The sequence below is a fragment of the Orbicella faveolata genome, unplaced genomic scaffold (assembly GCF_042242905.1).
Source record: "Orbicella faveolata isolate gen_17 unplaced genomic scaffold, um_ofav_v1 contig_2, whole genome shotgun sequence".
Lineage (NCBI taxonomy): Eukaryota > Metazoa > Cnidaria > Anthozoa > Scleractinia > Merulinidae > Orbicella > Orbicella faveolata.
The window spans coordinates 15,727,162-15,747,835 of NW_028301547.1; the positions used below are offsets into that span (position 1 = coordinate 15,727,162).

A 20,674-nucleotide genomic window follows, 5' to 3' on the forward strand; every position below is an offset into this window, starting at 1 on the left:
GCATTTCTACACCAAAAACCTGGCGCAATATACCTGTATTTTAAAGTTCAATAGGAAGGGTGTGTTTTTTTATTAATGGTAATAAAGTCGAAACTTTCTACAACGGCCACTTTGGGGACAGAGGAAAGTCGCCGTTATGGAGCGGTATCAGTAGGGGTGAAATATGAAACCGATATTCTCTTGGGTTTCAACATTTTTATCTTAAAAAAGGCTTAGTGTAAACTGTGAATTCCTAACACTATCAAAATATATGATCAATAAGACAGAAACCAAAGAGAAATAGAGACCAAAGACCTGCGGCATGGATCAAGTTTCGTGACCATGTCCAATAAAAAATGGGGTTTTATAGACAGCGTTCGTCAGTTGTTGATTAACTGGCCGTTGTGAAGAGGTTTTTTTGGCAGTTGGGACGTGTTTTAGTGGCTGTTGCTGTTGTCGAGAGGTGGCCGTTCTAGAGAGATTAAAATAAGAGTGACGGTCCGCCGGAATGAAAAAAAGTGGCCGTTGCAGAGAGGTGGTCCTTTGTGGAGAGATGGTTGTGCAGGATCGACTGTAGTTTCCATTTTTTCAACCAGACAGAGAGAAAACACCCTGCCTACACGAGGCGAGCAAGGCGCAGTTTGGATTCCCTGTCCACGCCCCCCCCCCCCCCGGGGCGGGGGAGCTCGTCGTACTTTTTAGGGCTTAAAAAGTGAGGTTTTGGTAGCCCTCAGGGTGTTCAGCCTCAAAAGGTCCAAAGCGGGAACTTTTGCGATGCCTTTTAGGGTATTGAGCCGAAAAAAATATGACGCAGGGAGATAATGTGTTATGTAAGAAATGGTATCTTTTAGAGGAGAAAAAACAGGATCTTGGTACCTCTTAGGGCATCTTAGGGGATCAAAATTTTTTAGGAGCACCCCCGTCCTTCTTATATGGGTGTCTCCCTCCCCTCGAGGTCCACGTCGCCACCTTCACTCACTTTTCAAAACGTCAGATATCGACTTGTTTGGTACAGGGGCCGATTGTCACGCAATCCACATTTGCCTAATTGTCCAAACTGGGACCACCAAACAAAGTCAAGTACTTACTCAACTAAGGCCAGAACAGTTATTCGGACTGGCCAACAGAACGGCGAAGTCTTGCAATTTTTAAAAAAAACCGAAGTCTGGAAACTTTGTAAGAAAGAAATCTGGACAGCGTAGTGCGATTGACGAAGAAGCCTTTGTAGTTTTCTGTCTTGCTGCTTACATTTTGCAATTGGCGGATGCCTGTTGGAACGCTCCAAGAAAAATGATGTCACAGTATGTGTTTTATTCAGAGGTATGTGCCATATTAAGTGATAGGAAACGAACGATTCATCTATAAATCTGGTGGTAAAAGACAGGGGAACTGTATCCGTAAGAATTGCAAGCACACGGGTAAGAAATACGAAGCTTGAATCATCGTACTTATTCCACAAGTACAACGTTTCGACAGTTGATCATGAAGTTTCGTCAACTGCTCGTGCTTTTTTATCGGCATTACCTGGTCTCAGACCAGGATTTCAAGAAATGCTGCGATGAGACGGTTGTTTTTAAAGTAGAGTGTACCTGTTTACATGAAATGGTTGTGTTCGAATATTTACGCCAAACATGACGGATGCAACTGTAATCGATTGTTTACTCAAACTTCACGTTTCAAAATGTTTTTTTTTACTTGAAGTCAAGTTTGGTTGTGGCCATGGGTTTTCCACAAAAGTTAAAACTGCCGATGTTGAACGAATAATGTGTGCTACAGTTGTAACCTTAAAAAAAAAAACATACAGAAGGCGGAAGGAAAATCAGGTTCGCGCGATATGCACGTGCCGGCGATCGAAATATAAATCGAAATATATTTGCATGACATTAAAATGTACCAAAAGCAGCGTCTACTTTGATTTAACTGCAAATGTTTGCAAAAGTTAATCATGTGGTCAATCTAAAAGGAAAAAAAAAAACAGATTACAAGTATCCTTATTGACGAAAAAGGTTTCCATTCGCTTATTTTTGTTCTTGATGAAGGTAGCTGGCCAAGTTCCATGTTGGTTTCGCGAATGACGAATTTACAAAAATGTACCACACGTTTATGTCTCTCGACGGGTTAGTTTTTTCGGGCCGCGGAAGAGACTTTCACGCAACATAATATAGAGTATGGGCTTTCAGAAAATTTTAGTTTCGACTTCAAATTCAATGTACCAGTGGGCTTTTGATGGTGTTGAAATTAGCTAAAATTAGCCATTTCGCTCACGAGCTTCGATGAAGGTACTTTTATCGGCCTAAAATATTATTAAACTTGGAGCTTTTACTAATCAAATTAATGCTTTAGAAGCAGCAAGACATGCTCTATGAGCTACCGAAAGTATATTGGTAGATATCATCGCGTTGATCTGTACGAGCGAAAAGAAAATGCACAATTTTCGGCCATTTTCGGCGGCGTCAGGCAGCTAAAATGGCGATTTTCCAACTTTCCTCGATTTCGAAAAAACTAAAGCGCTTCAGGACCTCTGAATGGTATTTTCGAAAACAACTCACTATAGAGGTTATTTGGGTAAAATATGAAGAAATCGAAGATTTCGCGACTGTCATCTCATTCTCGGTATTTACAGGAACTGGCTCTTAAAACGCGCGCGAGCTATTGAGAAAAAGAGATTTTTTAATAAGAGTTAATAAACCGACAAGGTGTCATAATCCTTTAAGCCATTGTCTCCCCAGCGACCTTTTTGCGGCAAATAGCTTCATCTGGGAGTGGTATTGAGGGGAATCGACGGCTTTTAGGTATGTTTTCTGTAACATTTTCGGATTAAATGAGTCGTATTAATATTTTGTTTATTTGTTTCGGGTCAGACCGTTTCACTTCTTGTTTCCAATTTATATAGGCGAAATTTATTTGAAACTTGCCACTACACTTTTAAACTTACGCTTTTGATGACCTCGGTTTGATTTTGTTGTTGCACCGGTGATACATTGCCGGATTAACCTCTCGACTTCTTGAACTTGAACGGAGATCGGCTGTTTACCAAATTAGAATAAGGGCGCGATTTTAATTTGCTTCAAGATATTTCAACTCGATTAATTTACAATCCTTTAACGTCCTTAAGGCTAAACAGCATTCCAAGTTGAACCATTATTGTGTCTTAACGAACTAAAGCGTTTTGGTGAATCGAAAACATTAAGGTCCCAGAAAATCTCTTGCGTTTGTTATGACAAACATTCACAGTGTTGTTAACATTAAGGAAATACACGCGATGGCAAACTAGACATGACGGCGGACAGGAAATCAAACAAAGTTAACGCGCAATGTTCCGAAAGCGTCTAAAAACAGTTTTTATGTAGTGGACATTATGTTTCTACTGATAGCAGTGAATTGACGGGATTTTAATCAATGACAGCCTTTTACTTTCGCCGTTGAAATTGATTTGTCTCTTGTTCGTGTATAATTATTGTGTTATTTGCGCCCAACACATTGACATAGATTTTCGTTTTTCTCAAAGGGAAATACTGCGAGTTCAAGCATGAAACTTGGCATGGTATATGTTTAATAATGATATTTTAAGGCTGTAAAGTAAAGTAATCGGAACGTGAGGTACCAGATGCATTTTGATGCTGTTAAACATGACCTATATTTTGCCGTTATTTTTCACACGCTTCATAGGTGTTTTTAAAATGATTCAGAAAACCACTATATCGACATCTCTGAGATTAGTTTAAAACGAGGAATAAATTAGAGTGGTTGTTCCACATTTGTGTGAAGTTTGAAGTCAATTGAAATTATTTTAAGACTTAAGCAGCGCTTCGTCCTCGCACCTTATTTCGGTCATTTTATTACACCAAAAACCGCACTTTGACCGCGCTTTCAAATTTTTGCGAATTTCTGAAAAATAAAAATTCGCTGGAACCTTTAAATATGATTTTTAGAATTAGGTCACCTAAGGGTATCTTTGGGCAAAATATGAGCGAGTTGCCAAATGGGCCGTTGACCGACGTGTCTCGATCCTAACAGTCAGCCATTATTAAACGAATAGTTTTGGGTTTCCCCAAGAAATATCAAACTGTGATATATTAACGGTGAAATCCAGCATTTAACAACGTCTTGTGTTGTATGGCATTACCTGCTACAAAAAGGTGTTTTTATTTGGTTCAAACCCGAAAATGTAGATCCTGCTTACGAACCTTGAAATGTTAATTTCCGCTTCGTTTCTAACCAAACATGAGTCTTGCGATAGATATGTGGGGAGAAATATTTTAACAATCCAGCAAACGTTCGAGCAGTTTCTTGTACGTGGATAGCGCCTTGTAAACTCAAAAAAAAGCCGTGTGCTATGTTAGGAGTCTGCACGACACAAATGACGACTGTGAAGGAGACTAACGGCATAAGATGGTAACATAGTTTCGAAAGGAATTTGGACTCAATAATTATGGGTTGCTGACCAATCGTGAGGCCGAGATCGCTGGTTAACAGCCAAGATCTTTTTTCTTGTTTATGGATCGAGACGTCTTCGACGTTATTAAATGATATCGAGCTGCCATGAAGGGACACACTTCCTTAATAAAAGATATTCTTAGATAGCGTAAAGAACAGCATTTTCCTGCGTGACACAGCGGGTAATTCAGTGCGCACAAGATGGTGTCATCTGTCTGCTTGGTTAGCCAATCCCTGCGCCGGATTTGGTTCTTTTTACCTCGGTGCTCATGGAGCCAGCCATGTAATAATGGCTCTTTTTGCCTCCATCAGGGTATTGTTTCTTATTTCTGTCGATAAACCAACTAGGATTGTTTCTCGTCGCGAACCCCGTACTCACTTCCTGAATTTCTAGAGAAGAACAAAACGAAATAACGCGAGTTTTGCTTGGCACATAACAAGCAAAAAAGAATCATGCCTAAAGGTGTAGTTGGCACGCTAGGTTTGATGTGCTTGTGTAAAAAGTGAAAGGATATTACGCAGAAATAAGTAACGGCGAAAAAGGTAACGAAAACAAAAGCACGAAGTTAAAACGATACATAGAAACACTTTTTTATTTCGATTGTTTTTTATTTGCGATCCGCATAATTACTTACATTACTTAGAATACAGGTCTCTTACTCCACTGACATTACAGTACTCTACTTCCAGAACAATACTTACATTACTTACTTAATATATGGGTTACTTGCACTGCTAACAATAAAATTCTCTACTTACTTTCAATATTTACATTACTTGCAAAAAATACAATTACTGAATTACTCTATATTGAGGAAGTTCTAATGCAATATAATTTCTCATCTAGTATTCCATATATGATAGTTTAATATTCAAGTGTCCTTTGGTTTTAAGTTATTCTTAACCAGTAATTTTCTAAGTAACTTCAAAAAGGTAAAGAATAAGCACACTGACAGGGGAGACCTGACAAAACGTGCAAAACCCATTTTGAATCACACCTATTTGCGCTAATCGGGAATTCAAACACAGAATATCATCAATCACTGTGCAAATGTTTCACTAACAACTGATGTTCTCGATGTAAACACTTTGCTAGCATCGTCCTCGGTAGACTAAAATCTGATATTAGTTTGGACAAACCCTAGACTGTGTTCTTTTTACTGAATTAATAAGGTGTAAAATCTTTATTTTCGCTGAAGGGAGGATCAAAGTATTTGTTCACAAATTTGAACTTTATTGTTCTAAAACATTGCTATCGACATTTGTGAGATTTCGTTTACGTTTTGGCACTGAGCATCAAACTCCAGACCTGGTTATGAAAAAACATTACATTGCTATTTTAAGTGTTTTTGAAGCATTATTTGTTGGCAGAAAAGGAAATTTAGCTTCAAGCGACTGGAAGTATTTCTGTTCCCCCTCCCCCCTACCTCTGGATGGGAAACTAGTCCATCGTTGGTTCACCCTCCAGCATGAAATTCGCCGGTACCTATTTATACACCTGGGTGGAGAAAGGCACTGTGAGAGTAGTGTCTTGCCCAAGAACATAACATTAAGACCCTGGCAAGGGCTAGAACCCAGACTGCTGGATTCAGAGTCCAGCACACTCACCACTGGGCCACGGCGCCTCCCACATTTGCTCTTAAAGAAAAATAACATTTATTGCGATTCTAAGCTAACCCAGACTGTTGGGGTTGTTTTGTATTTGATGTCATTACTACGAAAGCCGAGGAGGGACTTCCGACTTCCGACTTCTGACTTCTGACTTCTGACTTCCAACTCCTGAGTTCCGTCTTGGGACTTCTGAGTTCCGTCTTGGGACTTCTGAGTTCCGACTTCGGACTTCTGAATTCCGACTTCTGAGTTCCGACTTCCGACTTCCGACTTCTGACTTCCGACCTCCGACTTCCGAGTTCCGACTTACGACGTTCGAAGTCCGACTTCCGACTTCCGACGTCCGGCTTCCGACTTCCGACTTCCGACTTCCGACTTCGACTTCTGACTTCTGACTTCTGACTTCAAAATTAAATGATCGATCTCCGACGTGCGACTTATTTCCCTGGAAAGCGGGCCAGGTTTTAACATTTTTATTGTTATGTTTCGGTAAGTTGATGTTTTTAAGCTGCATTGTACTTGTTATGTAAATGTAATTTCACTGACAAACTAGAAACAGATGCTTTTGTTTTGCAAAATCATGTTGGAAACGCAACGGTATCGAGTCGAAGACGTCGCCAAACAAAGATCGCAATGAACTGATACTAACAAATTTTGTTGTGCCATTACATATAGACACTTACATTATTTATACACAGTTTGGTCGGATGTAGCCTGCCAACCTTTTTTTGTGTATTAGCGAGTGCAATCATTAGCGTTTGGAATCGCTTTTCTCTGGTCGTTTTGTGCCACTTTACTAGCTCTTCATACCGTGCGTTATTAAATAAAACATTACTTTATCTTGTTGCTTTTCTGAGAATTTTTTTCGTTCACTATCAACTCAGATGAAGAGACTTCAGTTCTGACGTTTTAACCCCTAGTGGAAATTAAAATTATCTTATGCCCTTTTTTGGTCTTGATGTGGTCATTTGTTGAGCCTGATTCCAAACAACTAGAGCAGTGTATGTTTCCTCGAGTGTTTTTTAGGAATGGATCATTATTTTTTTCTTAGGGGGGTGGGGGAGCTGGACAATTTCCAAAAAGAAAAAAATCCCGCACAGCAAAAACTGAAAAAAAAAAATCGTGCAAGTGCTTCTACTATCATTACTTTGATTTTTTTTATGTCCAAAAAATTCTTGCACAAGGTATTGCCCACCAAAAAAATTATGGGCACCCGAAATGAGTGAAAAAACATTCATACCCCAGAAAATTCCCAACCCCCACCTCCCCCTTAGAAGAGAATAATGGTCCGTCGGCTTATGTCGTAAATAATAACAACATATCTCGTTGTGTGATCTGTTTCTCATTGGGTGGCATTGAAAAACAAATTAATTTTGACAGATATGATTGCAAAGTGAATAGTCCTGTGAATAGTCTATTCTCGTGAATAGTGATTGCTTAGAGAATAGTCTCACCGCGTGACCGAACTCTTTTAAACAACAGAAATGTGAATTTTTAACTGCGTATTGCGTTACATTACCTCAGAAATAGTGTTCGGGGTGGAGAGGAACTCCCTTTTGAAAGAGGCGGGGATGCTCATCATCTCGCTCAAGGGCATAAATTTCGGATATTTGGTGTTCACTTCAGCTGGAAATGTTTGGTTTAAGACAATAATTTGACCCCAAATACGAACTAACTTAACACTAACTTAACACTAACTTACCGAGACATAATAATACAAATAATGAAATCTGACCCGAAACCTGACGTCTGATTTGGCTAACAATATAACACAAACAGCGGTGATAAAAATTGTGATAAACATTGTATTCAAACTCATTCTTAATCAAACTACAATGCCTAAGAACAAGAGTCTATACGATTCTGATTTGATTTAAATGGACTCGATCTCCAGGTAAATAAGTTCTACGTCGAAAATCGGTCCTTTGAATTTTGAAGTCGGAAGTCGGAAGTCGGAAGTCGGAATTCAGAAGTCGGAAGTCCCTCCTCGGCTTTCGTACATTACATTGTTTTGGAGCCTTGATGTTCATCTGATGATGGCACAACTTGGTAATTTTTTTCTTCACCTTTTTAAAACACAAAATTAATTTCGCCATCAATAAAGTGGTCAGATGAAATTCAAGTGTTTCAGATAAGAAACTCAAATGTATTGTATTTATTGCGCTACGCACTACTGAGGGTTTTTTTTTCCGAGCGTTTTACTAACTTCAAGTAAAGGGCATTTTACAAGTCTGATTTGAGAACTTGTTAAAGCGATCGTGTACAATTGGTAAAAGGTATTTGGTACTCCATAACGCAAATATAGAAGACATTATAGTTGCTACTAAAAAGTGTCTTTTCCATCGTGTTCGCCAAACAGCCATAACAGCTATATTCTGATAGCGAGTCTCGATCGCTAGAGAGATGCTGGTGAAAAACCACTCGATCACTAGTTGAACTGAAGTTGTGATAGCAAAAGACTGTAGGAGCTCTAAAAGAGAATCGTCTTTTAAGTAGATATATTGATACAAGTACAAGAATCCGTTAACAGACACTATAGCAGTTGATTCATGCAACATGCTCATGATAGCGATATCAGCCATTAGTCTCTCACGGCGAGGATTACGAAAACTTCCCCAAGGAGCTGATGTTCTTTTGCAAATCACGTGACAAATGTGATCAATGACAACCATAGTACTTCGTTCTACGACTTCTGCAGCGCCGTGAATTATTCCAAGAACAGCAATAGATTGTAAACTGCCAAGATCCGCTTGTAAAATTCGAAACATAACGGCTGAGCAACAGTACAGTGGTGTTAGTAAGACATAGGAATATCCCGGGTGAATACATTTCGAGTATAACCGCTGAACACAAACTCGCGGGATTACTTTGAGAAGGACTCCAATGAGAGGAGAGAAAAGTGCGATTACAAGTTTACCATCCTTGCCTTGTTTGTTATACGCTGGATAAATCATTATACCCACAGCAATGGCAAGAATTAAATAAGAAATATAGGCAACTGTCATTTGAAAGAAAAACTTGACGTGACTTTTCCTTGTTCGTCGTATACAAAAGTGATTCGTTACAAAATAAACTTGTAAACATAGACTTATAACACCAATAACGTCGCTTGGAATCAGTTGTAAAGAAGATGGCTTAGAATGAGATATTCCCAGGGCTTGTAGAGCTATGATATAAAATGCGTCCAAACAATATCCAAAGCAGAGAACTAAGAAGACTTTCCTTTTCACGCCCATTAACTGATATGGACGAAAAAGAAATAGCATACTCACAAAGGTCGAGAAGTGTAAAATAGAGTAACTTATCACAAGCGAAATTGATCTCATCCATTGTACATTTAATGGAATGGACGTGTTTGGATGAAATTCACAGTTACTTATAGTTTTACTACATAAGTATGAGATCAACATGTATACTGAACCTATGATGATCGCCGTTAATAGTGAAATCAAAGCTCCAATGTACATTGACTTGCAAACTGTACGGAGAGCGGATGGTCTGAGTCGCTTCCAAGCCATTGCTCTATCTTCATCTTGTTGATCTTCCTGTGTTTCTTCGTTTTCCTCTGGCGAACACGCGTTTATAACCCTTATATCAACATGGTTAGACGCTAGATAGTCCAAGCTTGTGGCTTCTCTGTCGCTGTATTCTTGATAAATAAGCTCATCAACAGGATGATAATACCATTCTCGACCTGTGCTTTGTAGAGGATCGTAGCCAAAAGACTGTGCCGTGTATTCAGGTTCTTGTGGGTTGTAGTGCTCTGTGACTCCTCGTGTAAAACGGAACACGATATGACCAAACACTTCTATCAGTGTACTGCTACTCATTATTTCTTTGAGGCCTAAACAAATAATGTTAAGCTTTGCTCAAGAAAAGCTGTACTGTGATATGAACGATGAGTTCCGGATTTTAAGAACGTGTGATAGTTGCTTTGCATTGTGCGCTGCAAAGGCTTCTTTTAAATCAATTGTAGCACGAAAGTTTTTATCTTCTTACTTACGAACCTTGAAATATTAATTTCCGCTTCGTTTCCTACCAAACGTGATTGTTTCGCTAGAAATGCAGGCAGAACTTTTTTTACAACCCAGCAAACTTTTGAGCAGTTCCTTGTGCCTCGACAGCGCCTTGTCAACGCCAACTAAGGCCATGTCCTATGTTAGGGTTAGGTTAGGGTTAGGGTGCAGGGTCAGGGTGGGGTCTGGACGACCCAAATAAAGACCACGGAAGAGACTAAGCAAATAAGCTGATAATTAAGTTTCCAGAAGAATTCGGAATCATTGTGTAAGGATTCTTTATTAAGCGTGAGACCAATATGTCTGGATATTGGCCAAGACGTTGTACCGACGCTGTTTGGGCCCATAAAGACAGAAATAAAGAACTAGAACAATATCCAGTCAACTTGACCGAACCGGCTTAGTTAATAGGGGATAAATGCCTGGCATAAAATGTACGGGCAAGATAAAGCCATATTGGCCATTCGCGAAGCTTACCATATCAGTAATAATGACGATTATTATCTCTATCAGGGTAATGCTACTTCGTTTCTGCGAAAACCAGCGAAAAATGTTGATTAGCCTGACAATGGCTTATGTTCACTTTCAGCCTAAACATGCAGCTAAAACCCAGAATAGAGATCTAGAAACGTTGGGACCAACGCTGATACCAATATTTTTAATCATGTTCGTACTTTCACGTTTCCGTTCGGTTTCTAGATGTGAAAGGAAAATAGAAGAATGACTTAATTATGCCACAATAAATAATTTAACTTTCCAACAGTCTTTTACTGCTACAACTTTAACGTCTTATTGTTAATCATGATGTAAATTCTCCTAACATCATTAGTACATTGTCAACCGGCCTGACAAGTAATAACAATAAGGAAAATCGTCAACTACAATAAAGTCTTGATTAATCACTAAATTCTCACAACTGTTACAAGAAATGTATGACGATCAATAGGGAGAATTGTTATTTTGATATTGAGCTAGATTATTAGGCTCGTAACCGAAACAACTAGACTGCTAGCAGACGGCCTTTCCGGTCGTTTATCCTGGCGAACGGGCCTGTCCAACGCATACTTGAAAATGGCTGTACGGACGAGGAAACTTTCGATCCGTACTTATTAGAGTTCCTGTTTATGGAGAGAGAAACGAACTGCAAGCAGTGGAGCCTCGAGCACCGCAAGTGAAACAGGAAATAGGACTGAAACAGGATCGTACCTAGAGGCATTGTTCGCAAGCTGTCGCTAGAGGTTGTGTACTTCTGCGTAAACAGTGACAGAATATTACGGAGAAATGAATATCATTTCAAAAATTGTTATTTTGAGCCGTTTTGACGGAAAGTTTAAAATTCAAGACAGTATTCAGTGGCGTCTTTTAGTATTGCAAAATGTCTTTTCATTTGCTTGTTATGTTCATGTTTCTTAGCGTCATCATTGTGACAGACCTGATCACGTGACAGCTTAAAGGGCTTTTCATGAAGGAGACTGGGATAAATTTCCATTCGGAACTAAACTTATTTACTTTTAGTAAAAAAAAGAGCTATAACCAGGAGAAGACATATTTTTAAAGAAGTAAAAACGTGTTCTGGCTAAAGCGATAGCCGAAAGTATTAAAAAATTATTTATTGTTATTGTCTTATGACTGCAGACGATAGCTGGATAAACTTGACCGACCAGGATTTAGAGGACATGCTATCGAAATACAGCGATCCGAACTCGAGAGAAACTGGCGAGCTCGCGGTTGAAAATACAGCGAAAAGCAGTGTAATTGCTTGCAAAAGTGCACGTTATACAGTAGAATTCTTTTTACCTTATCCCCCATCTCCCGCCTGACACATTTATGCCTGTTGGTTCTAGGTTCGGGGAGGAACATAGAGCGGACTTGTGAGAGTGGCGGAAATCGAGCCTCATCGGTTCGAGAGTAAAATTAGTGTTCCCGATATGTCACTTCCTTTGGTTTTCAACACCTCCCCCCCCCCCCCCCCCTCTTCCCCGGCGGGCATTTGACTAGTTGATGTGTTTTGAGGTTAGGAATTTGACGTCGGTGGTTGTTATTAGAGGGGAATTTTACACTATATGGAGGGGTTAGGGGGAATTTGAAAAAGTCGCTGAAGTTAAGAATCATCAAGACTCCACACCGTGTTTATCAGTCGTAAGACTGTTATGTGTTACCCTCGTTAAACAAAGTTTATTTATTTATTTATTTATCTACCGTCCTTTATAACGTTGTCGCTCGTAATGAAAGATCCTCAAAAGCTTTGTATAACGTTTGAATATAAAATTTTGCTAGTGAGAATCTAATCGCTTTTATATTTTAATAACATAGAACCAATACCAGCGACTTAGTGGAAGTTGAAAACGCATGTTTGAGGCTGATTCTCTTCTTATTTTCCTTTACCAGAGTCCATTACTTTCCATTACTCATTTTTGTCATGGATATCCCGGGGGTAGGGGCATTTGAATACCATTGTAGCAATGTTCGAATTCAGTATGTCATTGATCTCGCAGCGCTCAAGCAAAGGTGCTTGTGTAGCTCTTTCAAAACTGCTGCTACCAAATACAAGTATTCGTCGCTAATTTACGAAATCTTCTACTTTGAAGAAAATCAGTGAGTGACGTGTACTGGTCACGCGGTGCCTCATGGTTAGTGCGCTGGACTTTGGTTCGCGTGGTCTGGGTTCGAGCCCTGGCCGGGGACATTGTGTTGTGTTCTTGGACAAGACATATACTCTCACAGTGGCGCTCTACATCCCAGGATTATGAATGGAAAGCGGCGAATTGCTTTGAAGGATTAGCATCTCTATCGGGGGTAGTAGAGATATTCTAAGTTCGGAAACGTGGCATGTGCTCATGTCACGCTCATGTCACCGTTACGCTCGAGCATGACATGAGCGCCTGCCTAATATTATTGGGTGTTTTATTTCAGGAATTGTGAATATGAAGAGGTTCATTTTGATGCCGAGTCGTTTATGGACACAGTGGAAAGCTTGTTAGGTGAAGCATATTGTCACATCACATACAAGCCGATAAACAATCAACAATCATGACTGCGCATCTAAGGCAGCTGTAAGCTACCACCAAAGTAGCCTGCGAACGCAGACGTATTTCCGGCTGTCACTTGGTTCCGCCGAAAAATAACGTCTGCGAACCCGAGCCAGAAAACGATTTCTGTGACGTAGGAATTCTAAGCCAATCACAGTTTAGCTTAAATAACCCCAGAACTACTGCGCGAGGTATTCGCTGTGAGGAGCACTCGAGTTTCATTCTATCATGGAATCTGATTGGCCAAGGAGAAACAAAAGTCATTACGTCACAGAAATCGTTTCCTGGCTCGGGTTCGCAGACGTTATTTTTCGGCGGAACCAAGTGACAGCCGGAAATACGTCTGCGTTCGCAGGCTACCACCAAAGTACCGTGTTTAATTTGAGGTCGCATAAAAGAGTCATAGGAGGAGGGTTGTTTATTAGAAGAGGATCTAGGGTATCTCTTATTAAATATTTCCAAGTCGATGTTCTGTACTCTGTACAGTTACCCGTTATTCAAATCCATTATTTGGGTTTGGGCTTAATTTACGAGATAGAGCGACAGTGCTTTCAAAAGTTTATGCCTGAAAGGGGAGATTATAAGAAGGCGAACAAAAAGGCGGAAATATGAAGCCACAAAATGCCACCCGTCAAAAGCGCACGAAAAGTTTTGGCCACCAGAAAACAGCTAAAAGCTGATTGGCCAGGAACAGAGGCTGACGTCGTTTCTTTACCGAGCAGTAAGTCACGGAGTTGAGACGAAACAGTATTCGATTCAAGAATTTTCGAATTTCTCTTATTTAGAATTTCCATTACGCGCTTCATGGCACCTTTTAAAACCAATCGTACTTACAATCACTGTTAAAAGAGAAGTGAAATTGTCCCTCAGTTATTTACAAGGTTGTCCTTCTAGACATCTAGAGTAAGAAGTGTGTGAGCATTCAGGGTGAACTCACGATAAATTTTACTCTTTGTTCGATGCAGCTGAGTAAGTCGATGCCGCACTGTGTTTGTAAGTTACAAAGGTTCCCGTTTCTAACATCTGGTAGTCGCCATGATGTAGTGATTAAAGGAGCTACTTCACGGTTTGCGCATCTTGCAAAGTTTAGCTTAAATTTTTCAAGTTCATCGTTTGTTATCCGTGTCAATCTTCTCCATCTTTAACTATCCTTGTTCCTTAATGGTTTATTATGTCCTCCTTGGTGTTTTTCTATCTTAGTAAACTACATATTTTCTGGTTTCCTTCAATTTAAGGATAATTTTGCACGTGGCCAAAATAATTCAGAAATCGACTCAGCTTCTTTGATGGACTGGACTCCGGAACGAGAAGTCCAGGTTCAAACCCTGGCCGCTGTGTTACTCCGTCAGTGCCTCACTCCACCCAGGTCTTTAAATCTCTTTGACCCTGCTGCAAAGCTCTGACTCGCTTCACACTACAGAAACCTAACTTATGCTACCGTAAATCGAATTCTATTGAGTGCGACCACTGCTCGAAAATCTAGTGGAAAACAAAATACAGTTGTTTGAAGTCTACATGTTTGTATAAGCAATTTTGTTAAAGACAACTGTTCAAATCTTTCACTCTCAGGACATGGAATTCGCTCCCGTGACGATGCCAGCGAGTCTGACAGTGACGATGAAGATATGGAGACTTCCTCAGAAGAGGAGAATGAAAACCAACAAGGTTAGGATCATGAGCATTACTGATTTCTCTACAATTTTAGGTTTTTCCTAAGAAGAATTTGGTGATTTATCATTATTTTAATCTGAGAGACTGAGACCGTGAGCTTTCTCAATCTCGTGGTCTGCGCTGGCATTTGCCATGACACAAACGTACATAAGTTAGGAAATTATTATAGTTAGATAGATAAACGCGCATGCTATCCGAAAGCAGAACCCGCATGAATTGAGAGCTAGTGGCTGTAATGATTAAAGTAGAGAGTTTGTGCTTACGCGCAATTCATCAGATTAATTCATTCCTTCGCGCCGGAAATACCTACAAACGCGGAAGATTTGGACAAGGTCTAAACATTAACGCGACCAGGAACAAGTACGGCCTGTTTCTGAACGTACCTATAGTTGAAATGTGTCTTGAACATTTAATGCGAATAACAACAACTCTCCTGTACATTCAGAACAGTTTTTGTTTGTTTGTCAGTTTGTTTTGATGTTTCTTTTTCCTACCCCGGAGTTTTCAAATTCCTCCGATCCGTAAAGCGTTTTGGACAAGCTCCCTTTTCGTGACGGATTGGTGTGGACAGTAGGCCTAACCATTCAAATAAAGCTGCCTTTTCAAATTTCTCCGGCGTAGTGTGGACGCTGCATGAGATGAGTAAAACAGTACATTTTTAGCTCCTGATGAAAAAGAAAAAGAATAATAAATCCGAATAAGAATTGAACAAGTAAATTCCATCAAGACCAGTATGTGTTCAGCTGGTCAAAGGGTTTCCTTTGGCCACTGGGAGTGGTTGGAAATTGTCAATGAAAGGAAGGCAAAGAGGAGTGATAATCGCACCAGTATTGAAAAGTTCGCGTGAGTTTGAATCGCGTTTAAATCCCTTTTGAATCCCGCGTGGGTTTGAATCCAATAACTAAGTTACCTTAGACTGTGAAGAACATTTTCAATTCAGAACTTCTTATAACTGAAGAAATTATATATATTTTTTAGTTCATCATACACAGATTAAAGATGATTTCCCGTCCGTACTGCGCACTCTCGAGAGTTTGTTTGCGTGTAACGCCTTCTAATCTATTTTGTCTTTTTCCAAAGTGGCAATTTCCGCTAAATTGCGCTCTTTTTTCCTCACTTCTACGCAAAATTCGGCAAAAATGCCCTTTTTATGCTCTATGCTGGAAATAAGCAGAGATAATCTATATTTTAGACCTCAAGACAGTGCATTTTCTGAAGATATTGAAAATCATGTTTTGGGTGAAAATTAATGGTTCGGGGAAACGATTCCTTTCAGCAATATGTAAAACACGAATATTCTCTTGCAGTGCTAAGTGACACCGTTTTTGTCATAAAAAGTAATGCCATATGACACAATTTTTTATTGCACCTGTTGGACTGACCACTACAAAGATTAAATCCTTGCAGAGTTCTAAAAAAACAATAATGCTGGTGATCTAAATCTGTTGAAACATCGTACATTATGGTTACTGCATATAAATTCTCACTGTGCTACAAAAGCTATTCTGAAAAAATTAGCCCTAAAACTGTTGTGCATACAGAAAATGCTTTTTTTCGGTGAATTTTAAATATTAACCATGCATCCATCAGAACACACGCCGCAGAAATTCTGCACCCTGGAATCAGAACACAGACCACAGAAATTCTGCACCCTGTGGTCAGAGCACAGGCTGCAGAAATTCTGCACTCTGGGATCAGAGCACAGGGTGCAGAAATACTGCAGCCTGGGATCAGAGCACAGACTGCAGAAATTCTGCACCCTGGAATCAAAACACAGACCACAGAAATTCTGCACCCTGTGATCAGAGCACAGGCTGCAGAACTGCTGAACCCTGGGATCAGAGCACAGGCTGCAGAAATTCTGCACCCTGTGATCAGAGCACAGGCTGCAGAAATTCTGCACCCTGTGATCAGAGCACAGGCTGCAGAAATTCTGCACCCTGTGATTAGAGCACAGGCCGCAGAAATTCTGCACCCTGTGAAGAGAACACAGACCACAGAAATTCTGCACCTTGTGATCAGAACACAGGCCACAGAAATTCTGCACCCTGGGATCAGAACACAGGCCGCAGAAATTCTGCACCCTCTGATCAGAACACAGGTTTCAGAAATACTGCACTCTGGGATCAGAGCACAGGCAACCATTTTACTAAGGCATTGCAAACTGCACACATTTTGAATTCTGCACCTTGGAATCAGAGCACAGGCTGCAGAAACTCTGCAACCTGTGATCAGAACACAGACCACAGAAATACTGCACAGAGCTAACAAATGAAAATAATTTAATGTATTCAGTTTCAAACTTAGAATAATATACAAGAACTTGAAACTATTAAAAATAATTGTGCTCCACTACTTCAAAAGATCATTTAAAAACTATTATAGAAAAACAGTGGTAAGTGATAAGCATATGAATGCTTAAATTACATTTGAAATATTATGATCACTGTAATCCTAATCTGCAGAGATGGTTCTGTCACATTCATCAGAGTCACTGGCAAAAATACTGTCAACTGTTGCTTTCATCTCACTTTGCATTTCAGAGGAGGCAGAGCTAATCCACACAGCATTTCTGCCTCCTTTGAGGGCCGCAACAAAGGCACCCCCACTTTTACTATTAACATCAACAACTGTATCTCCTTCTCTAGAGAGATGCTCCACCAGCCAGGAAAAGGCATCATCTGGCAATGGCTGGTTTGGGGCATAGCCCACAGTGATTAAATTTTCTGGGCTTGTAGAGACGGACAAATGTCTGGTGGTGACTTGTCGTGACACTGACCAGTGGCCCATGTCAAAGGTCTTCACTACTTCTCTCAAATGAGGGCCTGAAACAAATGAAAATGGAAAACATAAACATAACAAGCTCCTTTTATTTATTTCAGTTTGTAGTGGTGATATTGAAATTTAACACTTGGACAATCTGCTCCAAATTAGATTTTAATTGATGAACAGTCTCAAAACAGAAGAAACCCGCAGACAGCATGTTCATCAAGCAGAACTGAATAAAATGGTTCACAAACATTGTGGTTTTTAAGAGTAAACCAGAGGCTACATGTTTGTGAAATTTAGCCTGGATATACGGCTCATCACATCCAAAACATTCTGTGGACACAGACAGAGACAAGGATCAAATTCCATTGACTTTAAAGTAAGTGACCATGGTGATAAAAACAATGTCAGTTACATGTGCTGTCAAAAATGAATCTGATAAGCATCAAAAGCTGAGGCTCTATATGGTAAAAATGTGTCTTTGCAGTTCTGGCAAATGCCCTTGTCTGTTCACTGTGACATGTAAAAATGTGAGTTTACAGTAATATGTTCCAAACACTGTACCTTGCCATCACATTTGTAAAACTCTGTATAATACCGTTTATTATTCAACCACTGGTAAAAGATGCCCAAGAACTATTTTACAGTAAGTTGCCACCTTGATTTTATTTTTAACATAATCAAGATATGTGTACTTACTTCACAATCATTGCCTGCATTCCCTATGGCCAAATGAAAATGAGGTAACTTTACTACAGCTGCCTGTTCCACCATGCTGAAATCCTGAGAAAAGACAATGATTCCCTTTGCTCCATTTTTGCCATCCACTAGACCATCCACTTCCTGGACACCCTCATCATCTCTCTGTCTCCTCAGTCTTTCTAAGTATTTTTGAAATTCATGTAATTGTTCAAAATCCTTCACCTGGAAGTAAGACATACAGTATGCCATTTGTTAATGTTATTGAACATGCACATCTTACTCTGTTTTTATTCCTGACTTTTTCACATGCATGAAAATTATGAAGCAGTAAAACAGATATTTTGTTTCCATTATTTGCATCCCAAGTTTTCAAATAATCTCCATACTGACTGGACTTTGTGTAAAAGAAAGCTAATAGTATACATTTTTTTTGAAGAAATCATTATTATGGATAATTGTGTGGCTAGCCTTACATAGGTATGTTTCATCCCACATAAGGCTAGCCACATAATTATCCATGGTAAAATTCTTACACTTTTTATCAAGTTGTTGAAATCATTATTATCAAATTAAATAACCATTATGTTATTTTGCTAAGGCAACAGAATGTATCTTGATATAACCAGGACTTATATACTTACAGCGGAGCGCAACAGCTTCTCTGGCAAGACTTCAGATCCAAATTCATCTGCAACCTCTTCCCAAGTCTCTGCCTTAAAGAACAGAACAACGGCTTCTTGAACTGGCCGCAATAACTTTATTTCTGAAGCTGCAGACTTCATGTCCTCCAAGCTCATCTCAAGTTTTGACACCTGCAAAAGACATCAACCACATGCACAGGTGTATGGAAGTGCTCGGCCAGCGCACAGGTGACAACGACTCACTCCCACAATAATCCAATCCATACATGCTTCATGTAAGACATCACAAAATGTAAACATTTCGCAGCTACTTACAGGAACTGATTAAATTCAAAGTTTTAAAACAACCGCCATTATGGATGCGAAGCGGTCGAAGCTTTATGTTTCTTTCTTTCTCGTATCACTTGATGAAACAACTTCGTAGCAGTAAAAAACAATGAAGCTGTTGGAAAAAGAATTTGGAAGGCCTCAAAGATACTCGGTGTGTGGTTCGTAACGAATAACATCGATTCGCATTCCATCGAGTGAGACTTATAATGAAAGAATGAAAGATGCGAATGCAGCCATAACACTACTGGAAAAATGACCTGAAAAAATTTCAGGCTCTGAACGTTCAGAGCCTGAAATTTTTTCAGGTCATTTTTCCAGTAGTGTTATGGCTGCATTCGCATCTTTCATTCTTTCATTTAATTGCTACTGTTGGACATCTATTACCATGGAATTCATATGCTTGAGCCGAGTATTACGTCCACTGAACATATAGGGCCGAACTCACACACAACCGCTCTCGCGTGGCTTTGATAGCTCAGTTGATAGAGCATTGCACCGGTAACGCAAAGGTCGTGGATTCGAATCCCGTTCAGAGCCAGAAATTTTTTCAAGTCATTTTTCCAGTAGTGTTATGGCTGCATTCGCATCTTTCATTCTTTCATTTAATTGCTACTGTTGGACATCTATTATCATGAGACTTATAATGTTTATAAACATTAGTGTGCTGAGACTGCGCAGTACGGACTAGAAATCATCTTTAAGATTTCGATAAACTGGATTGGCTTGCAAAACTGCTTTCTGTACTGCATCATTAAAAATTCCTGTGGTAAATTCTGTAAAAACATTTCCCTTGTTATTGAAGGTCCAGTTACTTAATCGCCCTGTTTTGTTGTACTTTAGAGAGGGAACATACCTCAACGAACTGGCCACACCCAAAACAACCCGACAAGTGAATGTCAAGAGGATTCTGCAGAGGATACTCCAGTTGATGTAGACTTCAATCTTGTGAAAAATAATAATCACTTTATTTAAGTGTCGATGTATTTAGCACTAGTGTGCTAATTGGGGACACTGTAAATAAATAAACAAATATTTCAAATATAACATAAACTATTAAGAATCCCACCTGGTGGGAGGCTGACCAGTTGGCTATTTACACACTCGGCCGAGGAGTTGAACTCGGGGCTACCGAGAACAAATCCAGATAGCGGTAGGGCGGAGGATTTGAACCAGGGACCTCCAGATTTCAAATCCAGCGTCCTAAACCACTCGGCCACGCCGCCTCCAATATCCTGGAGGATATTTCACGCCTGAAAAATATCCTGGAATCGTTCCCTACACAGCAGTGACTCGCGGGACCCACGTCCAATTTCCTGAATTCTATGGGAGTGTGGTTGCCGCCTAACACAGACCTAACGGATTCAACTTAGCTAAAGGCCAGGCCCAGCTAGGATCGATTTACCGAAATTATGTTCTCGGTTTGCTATTGAATGCAGACGAGAACGCGGGCTCAAATCGAAAAGCAGAAACAATAATAACTCGTATGGCT

General features: G+C 39.8%; 2 protein-coding genes and 1 long non-coding RNA gene across 3 annotated transcripts; 1 reads left to right on the forward strand and 2 right to left on the reverse strand.

Annotated features, from left to right (window-relative positions):
* Positions 1 to 7,839: 7,839 nt before the first annotated feature.
* On the reverse strand, positions 7,840 to 9,863 carry LOC110063999 (uncharacterized). The gene has a single exon (XM_089289259.1). The coding sequence runs from the start codon at positions 9,855 to 9,857 to the stop codon at positions 8,235 to 8,237; it is 1,623 nt and encodes a 540-aa protein (XP_089145385.1). The 5' UTR covers positions 9,858 to 9,863; the 3' UTR covers positions 7,840 to 8,234.
* A 2,617-nt stretch (positions 9,864 to 12,480) lies between these two features.
* Positions 12,481 to 20,249, forward strand: LOC149112125 (uncharacterized). Its single transcript, XR_016207283.1, has 3 exons — positions 12,481 to 13,096; positions 14,642 to 14,737; positions 20,026 to 20,249. It is a non-coding gene; the product is annotated as an uncharacterized LOC149112125 (long non-coding RNA).
* Positions 17,198 to 19,011, reverse strand: LOC149112126 (uncharacterized). Its single transcript, XM_089288794.1, has 4 exons — positions 18,856 to 19,011; positions 18,212 to 18,436; positions 17,824 to 17,845; positions 17,198 to 17,568 (listed from the first exon to the last, which is right to left on the reverse strand). The coding sequence occupies exons 1-4, from the start codon at positions 19,009 to 19,011 to the stop codon at positions 17,198 to 17,200; spliced, it is 774 nt and encodes a 257-aa protein (XP_089144920.1).
* Positions 20,250 to 20,674: the final 425 nt, after the last annotated feature.

Bases quoted from the DNA above. Each gene is read 5' to 3' on its own strand.
- LOC110063999 (XM_089289259.1), bottom strand. From the start codon at position 9,857: ATGAGTAGCAGTACACTGATAGAAGTGTTTGGTCATATCGTGTTCCGT.
- LOC149112126 (XM_089288794.1), bottom strand. From the start codon at position 19,011: ATGAGCTTGGAGGACATGAAGTCTGCAGCTTCAGAAATAAAGTTATTG. The intron at 17,846-18,211 runs GTAAGTACACAT...CTGTGTCCACAG, and splicing joins ATGCAGGCAATGATTGTGAA to AATGTTTTGGATGTGATGAG. The intron at 17,569-17,823 runs GTATATCCAGGC...CATTTGTTTCAG, and splicing joins TGTTTTGGATGTGATGAGCC to GCCCTCATTTGAGAGAAGTA.